At 49.1% G+C, this 20021-nt stretch overlaps 1 protein-coding gene across 2 annotated transcripts in view; it reads right to left on the bottom strand.

The window, feature by feature from the left end:
* Positions 1-15316: 15316 nt before the first annotated feature.
* Positions 15317-20021, bottom strand: part of LOC119953290 (exocyst complex component 3-like) — a 60821-nt gene continuing 56116 nt past the window's right edge. For both annotated transcript variants that reach the window (XM_038777392.1, XM_038777402.1), the window contains one exon: positions 15317-16855. In XM_038777392.1, coding sequence (XP_038633320.1) covers positions 16669-16855 — 187 coding nt within the window. In that variant the 3' untranslated portion in view covers positions 15317-16668. The remainder of the gene's footprint in view (positions 16856-20021) is intronic.

Raw genomic sequence — 20021 nt, 5'->3', positions numbered from 1 at the left:
TGGACGTTTTGTGGACTTTTGTGGAGTTCACCATTGTACCCTGTTTGAGCAATATCTTGTAATAAACCCCTTGCACTATGCTTACGAACTTGGCATGTACCACCTCTGATTATTTCGCTTTGTGGCTCCAACAAAGAATATAACACATTCCTTTATGGACAAATTGTACTCTGTGTATAACAGATCACCTCTCAAGCAGAGGCAACTGACAGAATGCACTGCTGTAATAGAGCAACTCATTTTCAAAATAGGTCACATTTTTAGCACCAGATAGTTAGCAAGTTCATTTCAATCAGCACTGGCTGCGTGGTGCAACTGTGGAGCATCATGAGCTTATTTTGAACTGGCAATTAAAAATAACTCAAGGTCTGCATCTGACAGGAAATCATATGAAGCTCTGGTAAAGAGAATTTGCTCAAAACAGTTTCTCTTAAGACTTAGCTGTTTCTCTTAAGACTCTCGCTGTTTGTTATGGGCAGCACGGTAGCACAAGTGGCTAGCACTGTGGCTTCACAGCGCCAGGCCCCAGGTTCGATTCCCCGCTGGGTCACTGTCGGTGTGGAGTCTGCACGTTCTCCCTGTGTCTGCTTGGGTATCCGGTTTCCTCCAAAGACGTGCAGGTTAGGTTAATTGGCCATGCTAAATTGCCCTTAGTGTCCAAAAAGGTTAGGAGGGGTTATTGGGTTACGGGGATAGGGTGGAAGTGAGGGCTTAAGTGGTGCAGACTCAATGGGCCGAATGGCCTCCTTCTGCACTGTATGTTCTATGTTCTGTTAGCTCTGTCGTATGACACATTACATGAACTCGGTCTGATCCCTAGTGTTTGCAGGAATCCAATATGTGTGTGCAGACAAACTGATTTAGAAAACCTAATGTGGTGAATGTATTCACCTGAATATGAACTGTCTGTATAGTACTGTGACCTATGACCAGGAAATGATAATACGATCTACTTCCAGGTATTGTACTGGAACCCCGGTGGGCTCCGCCTCTGGCTCTGCCTTCCCCGGGGTGATATATAGACCGGCCACCTGTGGGCGGCATTCATTTGTACAGCAGACATTGTCAGGCAAGTTCCTGGATAATAGAGCCTCATGTTCACTCGTTCTCACAGTCTCGCAGTGAATTGATGGTATATCACCTAATGTATGCAACCTTGTGCCTGAAAGCAGCAAAATCCAGTTATCAATCTCTTATCGACTAATGGCACTTTCTTGACACATACGCTTGGCCAGCTGAAGTGTCGCCAGGTTATGGAGAATCGTCAACAGATTTTCACTGCAAACATTGTCTCCCACTTCTGTAATTAATGCATTTAGAGATTATGTGGAGGAAGGTGGACAAAGCATGCCCCAATATTTCTGATCATTACTAAACTGTACACAAGTAATTCCGAACAGTGCTGCAGAATATGAGCGAGGATTCAATCAAAAGAACTTAATTACAGCACAAATACGCTCAAATATTCTCAGAAGCCAGGCACCAACATGCTTGTCAGACTACACAGACCGTCTCTCCTGAGGCATTGGGATCCAACACCAAAAGTCACAACCTGGCTGCAATGTCACCTGTGGTGTTCTTTGTGTTGTTTATTTCAGGATGGTTGGCGTAGTGCTCACAAAGACCACAGAATTGCTTTTACTTAAACAAAGCTATGATTTTATTTGCACGACTAAAACTGGGATTCCACACTTAGTCCTGAAGAATACAGAACTGTTCAATAACAACTAACTCATCTACTCATCAATAACACTCATCTACTGCTAATCTCACTACTGTTATAAAGTATAATTTAACCTTACTCACACTATCTGTTCTTATGATCTTCACTAGCTGTCTCCTGTATCCACTCCTCCCCTAAGGTCTAGCATTACTGCCTTATATAGTTGCATCTGTAGCTCCTTCTAGTGGCTACTTTCAGCACTACATTAACCCTTAGATAGATAGAACAGTACAGCACAGAACAGGCCCTTCAGCCCTCGATGTTGTGCCGAGCAATGATCACCCTACTTAAACCCACGTAACCCGTAACCCAACAATCCCCCCATTAACCTTACACTACGGGCAATTTAGCATGGCCAATCCACCTAACCCGCACATCTTTTTGGACTGTGGGAGGAAACCGGAGCACCCGGAGGAAACCCACGCACACACGGGGAGGACGTGCAGACTCCACACAGACAGTGACCCAGCCGGGAATCGAACCTGGGACCCTGGAGCTGTGAAGCATGGATGCTAACCACCATGCTACCGTGAGGCCCCCTTGTAATGGTGATAGTTATAGTAACATATCATCAATCAACAGAGGACCCAAGGACAAGACCAACCTCTCCCTCTAGCACATTGTGTAAATTATTGTGAAGCTTTGGTTGCAGAATTCCAAGAAGTGCCATGGTATCAGGTTGTTGAAGATTTGTGATGATAAAGCCTCTGCCGACCATGATGGAAAATCTATTGATGAGTTTTCTGTGATAGCTTCAGATGAAAACCTTTCACCTGAACAAGTTTACAATGCCGGCATAAAGAGTTTGTTCTGGTGAAACGCCCCTAGATAAATGCTAGCAACAGTTGAGGAGAGTGAGCCAATGGGTGTCAAGGATGCTAAGGATAGGTTGACTGTCCTTGGTTGTGCCAAGGCAGCTGGAACACACAAAAAAAAGTTGGATGTAATTGGGAGGAGCAAATTTCTAAGGAGCTTCAAGGATATTCGGACAATACCTCTACTCTTATAGGAGGGCCTGAGTAACTACGGACATAGATATCATAGAATTTACAGTGCAGAAGGAGGCCATCCGGCCCATCGAGTCTGAAAAGAGGGTACTCTTGGAAAGAGCACCCTACCCAAGGTCAACACCTCCACCCTATCCCCATAACCCAATAACCCCACCCAACATTAAGGGTAATTTTGGACACTAAGGGCAATTTATCATAGTCAATCCACCTAACCTGCACATCTTTGGACCGTGGGAGGAAACCGGAGCACCCGGAGGAAACCCACGCACACACGGGGAGGATGTGCAGACTCCGCACAGACAGTGACCCAAGCCAGAATCGAACCTGGGACCCTGGAGCTGTGAAGCAATTGTGCTATCCACAATGCTACCATGCTGCCCTGAAATGTTTTCTGATTGGCTTCACAATCACTTTGTACCAGAGGCATTTACAAATTGTCAGGTAGTTGGACTTGAAAGAAAACTGTAAAATCATGTTGCTCCTGGATAATTATTAAGCACATAAGGCAGTGATGCTAGACCAACTCTTAGTGAAGAACAACAGAACAAGTTTTCACTATTTACTCCCTCCCTGGAAGAACTATTCAAGAATGCCTTCCAGCAGAGTATATCAACATTCTAAAGTCTGAACCCTATCCAACAAGCTCAACTGCAGATTGTGCCACCGGTTTCAACTTATTACAGGTACCCTGGGCGGGATTCTCTGTTTCTGAGACGAAGAGTTGTTGCCAACACAGAATTCATGGACTTTCACGAAACTGGTGCTACACCTGGACTGATTCCGCTACTGTCGAGGGGCTAGCATCGGTGCCACATGGAACACAATCAATTCTTTTTTAAAATAAATTTAGATTAGCCAATTATTTTTTATAATTAAGGGGCAATTTAGCGTGGCCAATCCACCTACTCTGCACATTTTTGGGTTGTGGGGGCGAAACACACGCAGACACGGGGAGAATGTGCAAACTCCACACGGACAGTGACCCAGAGCCGGGATCGAACCTGGGACCTCAGCGCCGTGAGGCGGTTGTGCTAACCACTAGGCCACCGTGCTGCCCCAACACGATCAATTCTAATGAGAAACGGTGCCAGATTCGCTGGTTTCGCTATTGACACTCAGGAGGCTGACAAGCTGCAGCTGCATAAACACACTTCATTCCCCACACACACATCATCCCAGCCAATAAGATGGCAGGAAGGAGAACAGCTCCATGCTTCACCAACGCCTAGCTGGAGACCCTCCTGGGCGTGGTGGAGGAGAGGCGGATGATCCTGTACCCCAGCACGGGAAGGAGGCTGTCAGCTGCCACCATTCGTCGTGCCTGGACGCAGGTGGCAGAGGCAGTCAACGCCACCAGCAACACCATCCGGACCGGCCAGTAGGTGCTGCCGACCATGTGTGCCACTCATGCCAACACCACCATAGGTGGCGTCCGCTTTGAAATGAAAATGAAAATTGCTTATTGTCACGAGTAGGCTTCGATGAAGTTACTGTGAAAAGCGCCTGTTCGGGGAGGCTGTTACGGGAATCGAACCGTGCTGCTGGCCTGCCTTGGTCTGCTTTCACAACCAGCGATTTAGCCCAGTGTGCTAAAGAACCCCGGAGGCATTGGGGGCAACGGTCTTGGCTATGGATTGGCATGTCCAAGGCCTGGGGCATTCTGTGCAGGCACTGGCCAAGGCAAAGGACAAGGTTGCCGTCTCACAGGCAACCATGTACCAGAACCACCTGGACATTGCAGTGGCACTCTGAGCATGGCCCAGTCACAGCAGGCCATGGCTGGGAACGCCAGTGGCATTGCCCAGGTACTGGTCGACGTGGGGCAGACAGAGGAAAGTGGCCCAGTCACAGAGGGAGATGGCGCAGTTACTGGCTGATGCGACTCAAACCCAGAGGGTGGTGGCACAGTTTATTTATAGAGGCTAGGGCACAAATCTGTATATGTTTGTTCACCACATTAAACACCTGTTGCCACGTTACAAACTGCCTCGGTGCTTTGGCTGATGGGTATGAGGGATGGGCTGGTCTGGGGGGGGGGGGACATGGAGAATGGGCGGATGTTGGGCGGGGGGGGGGAATGGGTGAACCCTGTAGGTGGGCCGTGTTCCCCAACCCCCCACCCCCCCAACTCCCCCCTGCCGACTGTCCCCACCACCGCCACCCTAGGGTATTGTGTGATGGAATGGCCAGCTTGCATGCTGGGATTACTGGACGGTGGAAAGTGCTAAAATGGGCAGGAGTCAAACGTTGTCAAATGATGTGCAGCATCAGAGCTCGTCACAGGGATGGCATTTCGAACATGTCAGGAATCGTTGAATATGCCAGGATGAAGATACCGTACACACTTCCCGGCTATCGGTCGCAGATGTGTATGATGCGCAGCTGATGGGCACATATCAGCTGCATGTTCTTTTTTTTATAATTGAGTTCCCAATTAATTTTTTCCAATTAAGGGGCAATTTAGCGTGGCCAATCCACCTACCTTTCACATCTTTGTGTTGTGGGGGCAAAACTCACGCAAACACGGGGAGAATGTGCAAACTCCACACGGACAGTGATCCAGAGCCGGGATCGAACCTGGGACCTCGGCGCCATGAGGCAGCAGGGCTAACCCACTGCACCACCGTGCTGCCCTATCAGCTGCATGTTCATCAGGTAGTACCCTTTTTGATTTGTGTAGAGCGGCCTGTCATCTGCAGGTGGTGGTAGGGGACATGCATCCCGTTGATCACCCCCTGGTCCAGGGCATCCCAGCGATAGTGGCGAATCCCGCTGCCCGGGCATCCTGGTGGGCTCAGTCCAAATTGAAATGGATGTATTGAGCCACCTGCACATATAGGGCCTCGGTGATGGCGCAGATGCACCTGTCCACCAATGTCTGTGAGTTTCTGGACAGGTGCCCACTCGGCCCCTGGAAGGGCCCCGTCGCATAAAAGTTTGGCGAACTTCACCTTGACGCGACTTATTTGGAAAAAAAAAATAATTACGTACTCTGAATGAAAACAAAAAGTTAACTTCAGTCGACTGAGCCAGACTACACAGAAGGGGCCTCTTGAGCTGTCTCCAAGTGAAAAAATGTTGGTTCACAGCAAGTTCAAAGATTTTTAATAATCACTTAGTGTGGTCAGAGTTGTCTAAATATTTATTATACAAGACAACAGTTTTGGATTCTTAAACTCAATATTTCCTTTGGGTTCAGCATCACAACCCACTTGCTAAGTGGACTTTGCATTTGCCCAAAACCAGGATATCTCTTCATTTGCTCAATATTAGGTAAATGTAGCATGATTCCAGGGTCAAAAAAAAAGAATGATCCTCACAATGTCTCCTGTTCCCAAAATAATGTCAAGATGAAAATTAGCAGAATTTCTGTGATTAAACAGACAAGTTTACTGTATTCTGCTCATGCAGCATATGTAAAGTTATTACAAACTTGACTATTTTCTTTAATGTTTAAACAACAGACATTTCTACTGCATTCTCACCATAAAGTTGGATTGCTCATGTTTTCTGTGTTAAAATACCACCACTGAGCCAGTGACTTTGGCAAGCCAGTCTGCTGGCTTCGGATTGATCGCAGTTTGGAATGGAGTCAGCAGGTGACCTATCTGAGGCAGGGATGGAAGCATTCTTTTTATGCAAAGGATACAAAGTCTGTAATTCTCTCTTTCAAATCTGTGGATGCTGGATTATTAGAAATGTTCAAACTGAGATTAGGGCCGGGATTCTCCGAGCCTCCGCGACGGAATCGCGCTCGACGCGGGGGCGGAGAATGGGGGGGGGGGGGGGGGTCAGACCTGCGATCGGGTCCAACGGCGGCACGAGAACCTCCGCCGACTGGAGAATCAGCTCCAATCGTGTGAGCGCGGTCGACGTGGTGCCGGTCGTGGGCTGTTAAAAGAGGACCCCGCGGCGATTCTCCGCGGTCGACCAGCCGAGTTCCCGCCGGCATGGTTCCAACCTGCGGGAGTTCGGCATCGCGGCTGCGGTGGCCGTCCTGGTGGGAGGGAAATCAGTGTCCGGGTGGGGGGACTCCATGACAGCCAGGCCCACGATCGGGGGCCACCGATCGGCGGGCGCTGCTATCTGGGGGGGCCTGCCTTCTTCCGCGCCAGCCCGCTGTGTGGGTCTGCCATGTCGCGCAGGGCGGGCGCGCAAGAAAGTTCAGGGCTGCCTATCGGCAACCAGAGCTGCGTGGAGCACTCCGGCACCGTGCTGGCCTCCTGTGGGCCATGGAATCACTGGACCAAGAGGCCCATTGTCGCCGGCGTGAAACACTCTGGTGTTTACGCCGGCGCAACACTTAGTCGCCGTTTTGAAGCATCCCGGCCAAGGTCACAGGGATATGTTGAAAACACAGTTAAAGACATCAACCACAATTTAACAGAATGATGGAGGGGCTGAATGGCCTGCTCATGTTTTTAATCCTTCCGCGTTCCTATCTCTGTGACCTCTGCCCCTTCTGCAGCTCGCCCCAAACTTTCTATTTCTCCGATTCTGCACATTTGTTCATCTTCCTGCTTTTTGCCTCACCAATGGCCCCCTTGCTCTCAGCATCTAGATCCCATGCTGTAGAATTTCTCTCCCCAAATCCCTTTGCTTATTCACCTCCATCATTAGAATTCTTCTAAAGACCCATCTCCTTGACCAAACATTATTCACCCTAATATTTTTTGGTTTCAGCATTCAGTTCTTTGAACACACCTCTGTGAAGTGCCTTGATGAGAGAGATAGATTCCTGATGAGAGAGACAGAGTTTTGACCTGATCGGTTGAGTGACAGTTTTTACTGATATCTGGGTGGGTTGCTGAGAAACCTGTGGTGTCTGTCTTGGTTGTATTTGGTATTTATTATGCAGTTTGTTGTGTTCAGCTGCAGTTTGCCCATTAATTCACATTTACCTCATGTTAACCCTAAATGTTAGAGTATAAAGATAGACATTATAAAATTGCTTTATCTTAATAACCTTGTAGAGAAAAGTTTATTTTTGTTTGTTCAGAATTTGGGGAATTGTGTATCAAGTGCCTTGAGTCTCAAATGTTGTCTATTTCAAACAAAATATTACTGATCCCTAACCAGGTTGTACCAAAAACCTTGGGGTCTGGTCCAGATTTGCAACATCAGAAATGCTTCATTTTTGGCAAAACAGCTTCCATGTAAAGTTGAGTGATATCAAACTGTAATCACGAAGAGAAAAGACCAAACATATTTCCTTTGGTCCATTCCCACTTCTTCCCATTGAGGTTTATATTCCCAATTATAAATGGGAAGATTTTACCTAAGACAAATTATCTTAAGCCGGTACCAAAGAAGAACCAGGCAACGTGCCTCAATGACTACCGCCCGGTGGCCCTGACGTCAGTTGTAATGAAGTGCTTCAAGAGGCTGATCATGAAGCGCATCACCTCCATACTCCCAGAACGCCTTGACCCACTTCGATTTGCATATCATCGCAACCGGTCCACATCAGACGCCATTTCCCTGGCCCTACACTCATCCCTAGAGCATCTCGAAAACAAGGACCCCTACATCAGACTCCGATTTATTGACTACAGCTCCGCCTTCAACACCATAATTCCAGCCAAGCTCATATCAAAACCTAGGACTTGGCTCTCCACTCTGCAACTGGATCCTCGATGTTCTGACCAACAGACCACAATCAGTAAGAATGAACACCAACACCTCCTCCACAATAGTCCTCAATACCGGTGCCCCGCAAGGCTGCGTACTTAGCCCTCTACTCTACTCCCTGTACACACACGACTGCGTGGCAAAACTTGGTTCCAACTCTATCTACAAGTTTGCTGATGATACAACCATAGTGGGCCGGATCTTGAATAAAGACGAGTCAGAATACAGGAGGGAGATAGAGAACCTGGTGGAGTGGTGTAACGACAACAATCTCTCCCTCAATGCCAGCAAAACTAAAGAGCTGGTCATTGACTTCAGGAAGCAAAGTACTGTACACACGCCTGTCAGCATCAACGGGGCCAAGGTGGAGATGGTTAGCAGTTTCAAATTCCTAGCGGTGCATGTGGTGAATGTGATTCACACTATATATAGTTGCCAATATCACTCCATGTATATATGTTCGTTATCTACCCGTTGTAAGATCAATGCTGTATATAGTTGCCAATATAACTCCGTGTATATATGTTCACTATCCACCATTGTAAGTGCAGTTGCACTATCCGACCACCAGGGGGAGTTCTCTGGGACTACACGAGAGTTTGTACTGGGCTCCTCCCTTGGCTCCGCCCAGGACTCCTCCCCCTGGGACCGATGTATAAAGATCAGTGCCTTAGAGCCAGCCTGCAGTTCATCTGGAGTTCAACGACGAATAGGCTGGTTCTGTTGTAAGTGTATTAAAGCCTCTGTTCAGATCCAACTACACGTGTTCGCTGAATTGATGGTTCCATCAATTTAATACACTTAAGAAGCTGCCGAAGTAAAGCATGGAATCCGCTCTAAAACCAGGACGTCTAGAACTCGAACCGCAGGATGCAGAGGCGAAAGAAACCTTCTGCCACTGGCTGAAATGTTTTAAGGCCTACCTGGCTGAGATCAGCACCGCTGAAACTACGGAGGAACAAAAGCTCAGCCTACTGCACGCGAGGGTGAGCCACAGAATCTTGACACAACTAAATCCAGCTGGTTCCTACACTGCAGCGCTGGCGATTTTGGACAAAATGTATATTAGGCCCATGAACGAGGTCTTTGCCCGCCACGTGTTCACGACTCGCCGACAACGGTCTACTGAAACTTTAGCTGAATTTGCACGTGAGTTGAACAATCTCTCAAATGACTGCAATTCCCAGGCTGTAACCGCGGCCGAACATAGGGAGCTTGCTGTGCGGGACGTTTTTGTAGCAGGCCTTCGATCTAACTATATACGCCAGAGACTATTAAAAAATGGGGCCCAGGGCTTAGAGACTACCGTAGAGGCTGCTATCACAATGGAAGTTTCCTTCCGCAGCCTCAACTCGTTTCCCTCGGACCCCGCTAACCCCGCATGGGCCCCCGACCTGAGGACCCCCCAAGCCTGTGCTGCAAGGCCCCCCAGCTATCGCGCTGCCACAGCCGGTCCTACTGTCCCAGTCAACGAGAATCATAGAATTTACAGTGCAGAAGGAAGCCATTCGGCCCATCAAGTCTGCACCGGCTCTTGGAAAGAGCACACTACCCAAGGTCAACACCTCCCCCTATCCCAATAACCCAGTAACCCCACCCAACACTAAAGGCAATTTTGGACACTAAGGGCAATTTATCATGGCCAATCCACCTAACCTGCACATCTTTGGACTGTGGGAGGAAACCGGAGCACCCGGAGGAAACCCACACACACACGGGGAGGATGTGCAGACTCCGCACAGACAGTGACCCAAGCCGGAATCGAACCTGGGACCCTGGCGCTGTGAAGCCATTGTGCTATCCACAATGCTACCGTGCTGCCCTCAAGCTATCCAGCTGCTCCAGATAATTACTCAGCTCCCCCAGCCAGCTACTCAGCTCGCCAAACCAGTTATTCAACGGCTCCAGCCTTCCACTATTCAGCTCCCCAAACCAGTTATTCAACTGCTCCAGCCTGCTACTTCTGTGGACAAAGCCAGCACCCACGGTAGCACTGCTCAGCCCGATCCGCGACCTGCAGCAGCTGCGGGAAGAAAGGCCACTATGCTAGAGTGTGCCTCGGCAGAAGGGCCCCAGCCCTCAACACCCCAACAGTCCAAAAACATCGCCCCCAGCACCAGCAGGCCCGCGGGGCCCGAAACGCTGCAGCCTACGCTCAGGCTCCGCCCCCTCCCACCACGTGCGATCCATGGGGGCCGCCATCTTGGCAAACCTCCACCATGCGGCTGGCCACATGCGATTCATGGGGTCCGCCATCTTGGACGCCATCTTCATCACCACCCTCCACGTGCAATCTACGGGCCCTAGCTGCATCCCCAGACTCAAATAGCTCATCGGAGGAGTACTACCTCCCCGGGCAGTCACCACATGGCCCGCAACTCAGCGCAGTGTTCCTGCATCAAGCTCGCCAGAACGCAGCGGCATCTACTCGACAGGACGCCCGATCGGAAGAATTCGACTTCCCCGGGCACCCACCACGCGGCCCGCAATTCAATTGGTCACCCTCGACCAATCTCGCCCCAAGCATCTGAGAAATTCGATGCGGAGGTCCAGATCAACGGGTACAACACGTCGTGCCTCTTCGACTCCGGGAGCACAGAGAGCTTCATACACCCAGAGCTGGTAAGACGCTGTTCCCTCCCTATTTATCCCGTCAACCAAACTATCGCCCTCGCTTTGGGCTCCCATTCCATCCAAATCCAAGGCCGCACTACAGCAACGCTAATGATTTGAGGCGCTAGCTCTTCCAAATTTAAACTGTATGTCTTGCCCGACCTCTGCGCAACACTCCTCTTAGGCTTGGATTTCCAATGTAATCTCAAGGGTCTCACCCTCAGCTTCGGCGGGCCCCTGCCCCCACTCACTATCTGCAGCCTCGCCACGCTGCGCATCGCCCCCCCTCCTCTCTTCGGCAACCTCACCCCGGATTGCAAACCGGTAGCCACCCGCAGCAGGCGGTACAGCCTGCAGGATAGGGTATTTATCAGAACGGAGGTCCGAAGGCTGCTCAGTGAGGGGATCATAGAGGCCAGTAACAGTCCCTGGAGAGCTCAGGTGGTGGTCGTCAAGACCGGGGGAAAATTCCGCATGGTCATCGATTATAGCCAGACCATCAATCGCTTTATGCTCCTAGACGCGTATCCCCTCCCCAGAATTGCAGACATGGTAAACCAGATCGCCCAATATCGGGTATTTTCCACAGTGGATCTGAAGTCTGCATACCACCAGCTCCCAATCCGCCCGGAGGACCGCCACTACACGGCGTTCGAGGCTGATGGCCGCCTCTTCCATTTCCTCCGGGTTCCCTTCGGCGTCACTAACGGGGTTTTGGTGTTCCAACGAGCAATGGACCGAATGGTAGACCAGTACGGGCTGCGGCCCACGTTTCCGTATCTGGATAATGTTACCATCTGCGGCCATGACCAGCAGGACCACGACGCCAACCTCCACCGTTTTCTCCAGACGGCCCAAAAGTTAAACCTTACATATAACAAGGAGAAATGCGTGTTCCGCATAAACAGACTAGCCATCCTCGGCTACGTCGTGGAGAATGGAGTCCTGGGCCCAGACCCGGACCGTTCTTAGAACTCCCCCTCCCCCATGGCCCCAAGGCCCTCAAACGGTGCTTGGGGCTCTTTTCGTACTACGCCCAGTGGGTCCCCCAATATGCGGACAAAGCCCGCCCACTCTTCAAGGTCACACTATTTCCCCTGTCTGCTGAGGCACGCCAGGCCTTCAGCTGCATCAGGGACAACATCGCCAAAGCAGCCATGCGGGCGGTGGATGAATCCACTCCCTTTCAGGTTGAGAGCGACGCCTCAGAGGTAGCGCTAGCAGCCACTTTAAACCAAGCAGGGCGGCCCGTTGCATTTTTCTCCCGTACCCTATCCGCTTCAGAACTCCGACACTCCTCAGTTGAGAAGGAAGCACAAACCATCGTGGAGGCTATCCGACACTGGAGGCACTACCTCGCAGGTAGGAGGTTCACCCTCATTACCGACCAACGGTCGGTCGCCTTCATGTTCGACAACTCGCAAAGGGGCAAAATTAAAAATGACAAAATTCTTCGGTCGAGGATTGAACTCTCCACCTACAATTACGATATCAAATATCGACCGGGGAAGCTTAATAAGCCCTCGGATGCCCTATCCCGCGGGACATGCGCCAGCGCGCAAATCAGCCGCCTAAAAGCCATCCACGATGACCTCTGCCACCCAGGGGTCACTCGGCTCGTCCACTACATCAGAGCCCGAAACCTGCCTTTCTCCAACGAGGAGGTAAAAGCAGTCACCAGGGACGGCCCGATCTGTGCGGAGTGCAAACTGCATGTCTATAGACCAGACAGGGCCCACCTGGTCAAGGCCTGTAGGCCTTTTGAACGCCTTGCGATCGATTTCAAAGGGCCACTCCCCTCCACTAACAAAAACATTTACTTCCTTATTATTGACGAGTTCTCCCGATTCCCCTTCGCCATCCCATGCCCCGATATGACCTCCCACACAGTCATTAGGGCCCTGCATAGTGTCTTCACCCTGTTCGGTTTCCCCAGCTACGTGAACAGCGACCGGGGTGCGTCCTTTATGAGTGACGAGCTGCGTCAGTACCTGCTCGACAAGGGCATCACCTCGAGCAGGACTACCAGCTACAACCCCAGGGGGAACGGACAGGTGGAGAGGGAGAACGCGACGGTCTGGAAGACCGTCCTACTGACCCTCGGGTCCAGAATGCTCCAAGTTTCCCAATGGCAGGAAGTCCTCCCTGACACGCTCCATGCAATTACATCCCTCCTGTGTACAGCTACCAACCAAACCCCCTACGAGCAGCTCTTCATTTTTTCCAGGGGCACTACCACAGGGGTCTCACTTCCCGCGTGGCTGAGGACTCCAGGCCCGGTTCTCCTAAGGAAGCACGTCAGGGCGCACAAAACCGACCCCATTGTTGAAAAGGTGCGCCTGCTTCATTCCAACCCACAGTACGCATTTGTTGAGTTCCCGGATGGTCGCCGGGACACAGTATCCCTCCGGGACCTGGCACCCGCTGGATCCAACCCCCCATCTACCCACACTGAGGAACTCCTTTCCCCATTCCCTATGCGGCCGCCCCCTTGCTCCCCCGATTCTGCGAGCTCACCCCACCCATCCCGAGCGGCAGCACCAGCCCGCCCCTCGCGCCCCCAGTCTCCATTCGACCAGGAGGTGTATGAGGCTCGGACAAGACTCGCCCCGGAGCCGGCAACCGTACCCCTTGGTACCAGACCTCGACGCCCACCCAGCCACCGCAAAAGGCTGCAACCCTGGTGCTCCGCAGATCAAAACGGACAATTCGTCCACCGGACAGACTGACTCTTTGAGCCATCACCCCCACTGGACTTGATTTTTTTAACAGGGAGTGAATGTGGTGAATGTGATTCACACTATATATAGTTGCCACTATCACTCCATGCATATATGTTCGTTATCTACCCGTTGTAAGATCAATGCTGTATATAGTTGCCAATATAACTCCGTGTATACATGTTCACTATCCACCATTGTAAGTGCAGTTGCACTATCCGACCACCAGGGGGAGTCGCTCTGGGATTACGCGAGTGTTTGTACTGGGCTCCTCCCTTGGCTCCGCCCAGGACTCCTCCCCCTGGGACCGATGTATAAAGATCAGTGCCTCAGAGCCAGCCTGCAGTCATCTGGAGTTCAACGATGAATAGGCTGGCTCTGTTGTAAGTGTATTAAAGCCTCTGTTCAGATCCAACTACACGTGTTCGCTGAATTGATGGTTCCGTCAGTGCACATGACCAAAAATCTGTCCTGGTCCACTCATGTCGACGCTATCACCAAGAAAGCACAACAGCGCCTATACTTCCTCAGGAAACTAAGGAAATTCGGCATGTCCACATTAACCCTTACCAGATTTTACAGATGCACTATAGAAAGCATCCTATCAGGCTGCATCACAGCCTGGTATGGCAACTGCTCGGCCCAGGACCGCAAGGAACTTCAGAGAGTCGTGAATACCGCCCAGTCCATCACACAAACCTGCCTCCCATCCATGGACTCCATCTACACCTCCCGCTGCCGGAGGAAAGCGGGCAGCATAATCAAGGATCCCTCCCACCCGGCTTACTCACTTTTTCAACTTCTTCCATCGGGCAGGAGATACAGAAGTCTGAGAACACGTACGAACAGGCTCAAAAACAGCTTCTTCCCCACTGTCACCAGACTCCTAAATGACCCTCTTATTGACTGACCTCATTAATACTACACCCTGTATGCTTCATCCAATGTAAATGCTTATGTAGTTACATTGTATATCTTGTGTTGCCCTATTATGTATTTTCTTGAATTTTGTTTAATTCCCTTTTCTTCCCATGTACTGAATGATTTGTTGAGCTGCTTGCAGAAAAATACTTTTCACTGTACCTCGGTACACGTGACAACAAAAACAAATCCAATCCAATCCAATCCAAGGTTTTCTTGGATTTTATTTCTCCACAGAAGTACCTGTTTCTCGGCTAACACCATTTTTCTCTCAGCTAGTGCACTTAATATTGGATCAAAAATGGTCTAGATTATTTTTAAAGGAGGAGACACCTCGTATTTTGAGCATCCAGGAAGGGCAGCAACATTAATACAGATCTGAACTGGGAATATGTATTTTCTCCGAAAAAGATTTGAAGCACTTGGAGATTTGGGAAGATGTGTTTCAGGAAGCCTTAGGGAACATGAACAAAAGTAGGACATAGCCAGTGCACGGCTGTAATTTTGTTTGTACCTACTTTCTCTGCAGACACTGTCTCTTTTCAATGGCCCCCAATCGGCGCCGCGTCGACCACGCGGGCACGTAACTGGCGCTGATTCTATAAGGCTTTAAGACCAATTACAAATAGTGTGTGGGTATGTTACAATCCCAATTGATGTTGGAACTGAATGGGAAAATCCGAGAATGGAAGCCTGGCTCAAAAAAACCATAACTTTTATTTTCTTTTCATAAAATCTGGAGGAACAATCACAGAACCGCTAATTTGTTTCAACAAGGGAAAAGACATTTAGTAAACAGGAAAAAAATTGGATTATGATGCAATAAACCCGCCCCTTTTGCTTAACCATTACACACAGGTTTTAGGATTAACACGGATTACAAAGTACATCTTAATCCACAATTGTCTAATTAACACAAAGTGCCTTTTAAGCAGACGAGATGATGTGGTCAATTACACTATCCACTCCGAACTCCATTTGAATGTTTGTGGATGCCTCCTTAGAATCCCCATAGATGATTGTCACATGAGAGTTTCCAAACCCCAGTCCTCAAAGCATGCTTTAAAATCGCCTCTCATAATGATGCTTTCCCTTAATGGTTTGCATTCTAAATTCCAGACCAGGATTTCCAAATGGCATTTTTAAACAAAGCTTCAGCTCCACTTGTAACAGTGAATCCAGACCATGATTTTACACCAACCACTTTTGAATTTCTTTGTCTTGACTACTGTGCAAACTGCTCACAATTGCTTTAATTCTCGATTCCCAGACTGGATTAAAATAGCATCAGACATTTGTTTACCTTTGAAGGCTGCTGTTCCACTTTAAGTCTGGTTACTACAGTTGTCTCTAGCTCAGAACACTTTGTTTACTCTTCCTTTAATTCTCCTGAACAATACCTTGGTCTCTGTTCACTTAACTCCAGTGATCTTGAACATTCTTTCTGTCCCAACTCCCTGGTTATCTTGACTGCATCTTGTTCCTTAGGAAGCTTGCATTTTTGCAACTTCCTTGTCCTGTCCAGATTCTCCTGGCAGAACTCCCCAGTGACCTGCCTGCAACTGCCCACAAATTCAGCTGGAACTAAAACTTTTTTTAAAAATCCTTCTGCTAGCGTCTGGTTGCGAAACAATCGCCGTTAGTCCTATTTATTCTTCATGCCATAATCCTCTCTAAACACAACAGAATCACAGTTGGAACTGAAACCAACCCCCCTGCATCCAGCATGAATCTAACTATATGTTTTACCCTTCCAGGCTTAGAAATATTAAATTAAACCCAGTTAAAACTATACTTTATTTTTAATATTTACCAATACAAATATAAATCCCTTAAAACTACCTTAGTTTCCCTAACAAGACAATAGGCATATTAGGAGATTTTCAAAGTTTCAAAAAAGTGCTGATTTAAGAATTGTATTACATTGCAAATGGCAAAAGTAATTATTTTACCATTATATATTGGAAGTATCTTACATTATAACATTATGTCCAAGGATGCTTCGAGTATTTGAGATCAATCCATTAAATTTATGAATGCAATTTTGACTTCAAGTAAATGAAGGCATGCATTTCACTGGTCCAGTGACAACAATTTGATCAAAAAGCACATGGCGGGCTTCTGTTACTGAGCCTTCCGAATCTTTCTCCAGTTGGTTGAAATATTTCATTAAGTTGCTTTTCTGTTTCCCTCTTGCGATCCCACGGAAATAAAGAAGGGCTGAAACATGTTCTTTACTGTAAATTAGAGGGTACACGAAATATTAGAAGAATGTATACATAAACTATGGTGATCAAAAAAATTAATTAAAAAAGTTTGGTTGAAATTAGCATGTAGCACTATATATAGGTATGGAGAGCAACGGTTCAAACAATGGCAGTAGGAGCAAAGGAAGCTAAGGTGGAGTGGATAGGAATTGGGTGGAGTGAATACCCGAGAGGAGGAGAGATGAGTGAGAGTAAGGACAAATCAAAAGAGAGGCCAGTGGCGCAGTGGTAATGTGACTGGACTAGTAATCCAGAGGCCCAGGAAAATGCTTGGAGATCATGGCAGCTGGTGGAATTTAAACTCAATTAATAAACTGAACCCATTATTGTAAAAAACATTTAGTTCACTAATGATCTTAATGGAAGGAAATTCTGCTGTCCTTATCTGGTCTGGCTTAAATATGTCTCCAAACTCACAGCACTGTGGTTGACTCTTGAAATGGCCTAGAGAGACCCTCAGTTGTATCAAACTGGTACAGATAAATCAATAAGGAATGAAACTCGATGTGCTACCATGGCAAACCCAGCCCTTTTGGCCCTGCAAAGTCTTCCTTCGTATCATCTGGGGACTTGTGCCAAAAGTAGGACATCAAACAACAACTTGCCATAATCATACCTTGCAGGCAATATCCGAGACACTATGGGCGGAAATCTCCGCTCCCCACGTGGCCTGAGAGAATCGCGGGAGGACCCCCTGACATTTCTTACGCCCCCTTGGCGCCCCCAGCGATTCTCCCCCCCCCCCCCCCCCCCGAATCGTCACTCGCCGTTTTTTTTTTTTACGGTGACCGCCGATTCTCCGAGCCTGATGGGCCGTGCGGCCGGCCATTCACGACCGTTTCACAATGGCGGCAACCACACCTGGTCGCTGGGCTTCTGGCGCCCGACAGGGCCAAGAGCACCACGACTGTGCTCAGGAGGGGACAGGCCGACGATTGGTGCCCACCGATCGTCGGGCCAGCGCCCAATTGGACGCACTATTTTCCCTCCGCCGCCCCGCAAGATCAAGCCGCCACGTCTTGCGGGGCAGCTGAGGGGAAAGACGGCACCGCGCATGCGCGGATACGTACCGTCTGCACGATGACATCATCCGTGCATGCGCGGGTTGGAGCCGCCCAACCTGCGCATGCGCGGCTGATGTCATATAGGTGCCAGCCGCGCGTCATTCTCGGCACACAGCCTTGACAACAGCGTCAAGGCCGTGCCACCGAGACACCCGGAGCCCCGCTCCTAGCCTCGCTTTGGGGGGAAGGGGGGGGGGGGGGGAGTGAGAGAGAGAATAGTGTGCCGGGAGCTGGCTCCGAGGCCGTCGTGAAAGATGGCCTCTTTCACGGCGGCTTCCGCGATTCTCCGCGGGAGCGGAGAATCGCGCCCTATGTCTGGGAGGTTCTACCCCGCTAGCAGTACACACCCACCAGAGATGCCAACATGGTGGTTTACAATTTGAATGGAGTATCCCCGGGTGAACCCAGGACCCCATTAAGCCTCATGGCTTCAGATCAAATATGGGCAAACCTCCTTCTGATTACTACCAATTGCCCCTGCCCTCTCAGCTGATGTTGAACACCAGTTGGAAGGGTGGCAAGGGCATAGAACACATTATAGTTCAGTCACACCATTACTGATCGAGCTGTTAGAGTCCTAAAGGACAAAACTGCTAGACTGGATCTGTTGCAGTTGGTGAGAGAACCAATAAGAGAGAAAAACCTACTTGACCCTCTCCTTACCAACCTACAGATTCATCTGTTCATGACAGTGTTAATAGGAGTGACCACACTGATCTTGCAGAGATTTATCATGTCTTCACACGTGTTGTATGGCATTGCCACCATGCCAAAGTGAATATATTCAGAACAGATCTCGCAACTCAAAACTGGGCATCCAAGAGGCACTGTGGGCCATTAGCAACAACAGAATTGTGTTCAGCCGCAATCTGTAACCTCATGGCCTGGCATAACCCCCACTCTATCATTACGATCAAGCCAGGGGATCAATCCTGGTTCAATGAAGAATGCAGGAGAGGATGCCAGGAGCAGCACATCTAAAAATGAATGTGTTGTGAAGTTACAACGTAGGATTATTTGCGTGCCAAACAGCACAAGAGGCATGCGATAGATAGAGCTATCAATCCCACAACCAATGGATCAGATCTAAGCTCTGTAGTCCTGCCACATTTAGTCATGGATGGCGTGGCCAAGTAACCAACTAAGAGGAGATGACTCCACAGATATCCCCATCTTCAATGATGGGGGATCCCAGCCAATTAATGCATTTGCAACCATCTTCAGCCAGAAGTGAATCGTAGAATTTACAGTGCAGAAAGAGGCCATTCGGCCCATCTAGTCTGCACCGGCCCTTGGAAAGAGCACCCTACTTTAGCCCACACCTCTACCCTATCCCCGCAACTCACTAACCCCACCCAATCTTTTTGGTCACTAAGGGCAATTTATCATGGCCGATCCACCTCACTTTGCTCATCTTTGGACTGTGGGAAGAACCCAGGGAACCCGGATGAAACCCACGCAAACACAGGGAGAACATGCATACTCCGCACAGGCAGTGACCCAAGTGATGATCCATCTCAACCTGCTCCTGTGGCCTCCACCAACACAGATGCCAGTTTCAGCCAAGTGATTCACTCCGTATGATAGCATGAAACAGTTGAAGGTATTGTATACTGCAAAAACTATGGGTCTTGATGACATTCTGACGTAGTACGAAAAACCTCCACTCCAGAAATAGCTGCATCCTTAGCAAAGTATAAGTATAACTGGCAGTGTAGGAAATTGTCTAGACATGCTCTGTCCACAAAGAGCAGGGAAAATTCAAACCAACCGATTACCACTCCGTCAGTTTACTCTCAGTCATCAGCAAAATTATGGAAGGGAATGTCGACAGTGCTACCAAGTGGTATTTACTTAGCAAAAGCTGCTCCTTGAGGCTCAGTTGGGTTTGCCAGGGCCAATCAGCTCCTGAGCTCATTATACCCTTGGTCCAAACATGGATCAAAGAGCTAAACTAAGAGGTGAGGAGAGAACCTTTGCTGCCTGTGACATCCGGACAGTATTTGATCGAGTGTAGCATCAAGGGGACTTCGCAAAACTGAAGTCAATAGGAATCAGGGAGAAAACTGTGG

This window comes from Scyliorhinus canicula, chromosome 2, assembly GCF_902713615.1.
Source record: "Scyliorhinus canicula chromosome 2, sScyCan1.1, whole genome shotgun sequence".
NCBI lineage: Eukaryota > Metazoa > Chordata > Chondrichthyes > Carcharhiniformes > Scyliorhinidae > Scyliorhinus > Scyliorhinus canicula.
Note: the sequence above shows the minus strand (reverse complement) of the source record. Positions and strands in the feature narration are given on the sequence as shown.